Source organism: Nematolebias whitei, chromosome 8 (genome assembly GCF_014905685.2).
Source record: "Nematolebias whitei isolate Nwh7 chromosome 8, NemWhi1, whole genome shotgun sequence".
Classification (NCBI taxonomy): Eukaryota; Metazoa; Chordata; class Actinopteri; order Cyprinodontiformes; family Rivulidae; genus Nematolebias; species Nematolebias whitei.
Window position 1 is genome coordinate 2,000,952 of NC_056505.1, and position 2,124 is coordinate 2,003,075.

Below are 2,124 nucleotides of genomic sequence, written 5' to 3' on the forward strand. Positions count from 1 at the left end.
TCTGTGGTCCAGGTGTAGATCCTATGATCCAGGTGTAGTTTTTATGGTCCAGGTGTAGTTTCAGTGGTCCAGGTGTAGTTTCTATGGTCCATGTGTGGTTTTAATGGTCCATACTGGTGTGGTTTCTATGTGGATAAAAATAAAAAGAAACTTTAAGAAAATCAATTGTTACAAATGTTAACAGATGGAGCAGAGTAAGTAAAGACAGTAGCAGAGGGAGGAATTGTGGTCAGTTTGTCCTCCAGCAGTCTAAGCCTATAGCAGCAGAACTAAGGGATCGGTCAGTAAACCGAAACCAACCCTAACTATAGGATTTATCAAAAAGGAAAGTCTTAATCCCAGTCTTAAACTGGACAATATGTCAGCCTCACGGACAGAAACTGGAAGTTGGTTCCACAAGAGAGGAGCCTGAGAACTGAAAGATCTTCCTCCCATTCTGCTTTTGTAAACTCTAGGAACCACAAGTAAACCTGCAGTCTGAGAGTGAAGTGCTCTGTTAGGAAAATATGGAACAATAAGATCTGTAATATAAGATGGATCAAGGTTGTTGAGAGCTTTGTAGGTTAGAAGTAAGATTTAAATTCTGTCAGGGATGGAGAGAAGCTGAAACTGGACAAATCTGATCTCCTAACTCTCATCAGAACTTCAGCTGCAGAACTTTGGATCAACTGAAGAATTTTAAAGAGTTTTTAGACAGAGTTATAATAGACCAGCCTAGAAGTGGTAAATGCACAGATCTGTTTATTTATTTATTTTTTGGGGTCCAGATGTTTATAATTTTGTTGAAATTCTTCAGGTGGAACGTCCTGGTAACATTTTTAATATGTGGTTAAATGAAAGTAGTTTAATGACCTGAGACTCTTCATCCTGAGCAGCTGCCATTCATCAGCGCAGAAGAATCTGTGCAACATAAAGGGGCGGGGCCTGCGAGCTGCAGCCAGCACTGCTGACAACACACTAACTAACACGGAGTCTGTGTGTTTCAGGTGTGTGATGCGGAGGCTACGTTGTGGTAGCCAGGAGTCGTTGCTGAGCGCTGGCTGCGTGTCGTCTCTGGAGCTCAGAATGGACCAGTCAGTGGTCATCAAACCCGTTCACTCGTCCCTGCTCGGACAGGACTACTGCTTTGAGGTGACGTGCACTACTCCACCTGTGGTCCACCTGTGGTACTCAGTCAGCACATGCAGAGCCTTGGAACAACATTCCTTCATGAGCTTTAAACTTTCCAAACCTAAAACATCTTTTACTGAGATTTTATTTATTAGGCCAACCCAAAGTAGAACATTAAATAAAAATTTAAAAATTATATGGGGTTTTACAAAGGTCTTTCATGAATTAATGTGTTCAAGCAAATGTGTTCGCCTTGTACTCCGATGCCCCGACTAACATCCCAAGCAGCCACCGGCCTTCATGTGTAAACGCAGCGTTCAAATCAGTTTTCTTTTTTGTCGTTTCATCTAACTGTTTTTTACACTGCAATTACTTCAAGAAGCTTTCAACGGTTTCACCATTCATATCTTAAGATAATAAATTATAAAATAAAAATAAATAAAATATTTGTTCTTGATATTAATTTAATTCAGTTCAGTTTATTTCTGTAGCTCGAAGTCACAACACACGTCATCTCAGGACACTAAAAACATTCATATACATTATAAAAGACAATTAGTTAAGTTTGAATCTTCACTTCGTCACAGCCTCTCATCCTGAGCGAGAACAGAGGAGACAGTGGGAAGAAAACCTCCCTTTAACAGGAACAAACCTCCAGAAGAACCAAGACCAGGACGAGCGTCCATCTGCTTCAACCGGCTGGTTTGAGAGGACAGGAAGTAGAAACAGAATGACATGTTCAGGTGTACTTTCTATAGTTCAGGTGTACTTTCTATAGTCCAGGTGAACTTTCTATAGTCCAGGTGTACTTTCTATAGTCCAGGTGTACTTTCTATAGTCCAGGTGTACGTTCTATAGTCCAGGTGTACGTTCTATAGTCCAGGTGTACTTTCTATAGTCCAGGTGTACTTTCTATAGTCCAGGTGTACTTTCTATAGTCCAGGTGTACTTTCTATAGTCCAGGTGAACTTTCTATAGTCCAGGTGTACTTTCTATAGTCCAGGTGTACTTTCT

At 40.7% G+C, this 2,124-nt stretch overlaps 1 protein-coding gene across 1 annotated transcript in view; it reads left to right on the forward strand.

Moving 5' to 3' along the window:
• Positions 1–993: 993 nt before the first annotated feature.
• LOC119413736 (disabled homolog 2-interacting protein) overlaps positions 994–2,124 on the forward strand; it is a gene marked incomplete in the record, with an annotated part of 26,085 nt that continues 24,954 nt past the window's right edge. The window contains 1 exon segment of the mRNA XM_037680791.1: positions 994–1,131. Within this exon segment, the coding sequence (XP_037536719.1) occupies positions 994–1,131 (138 nt within the window).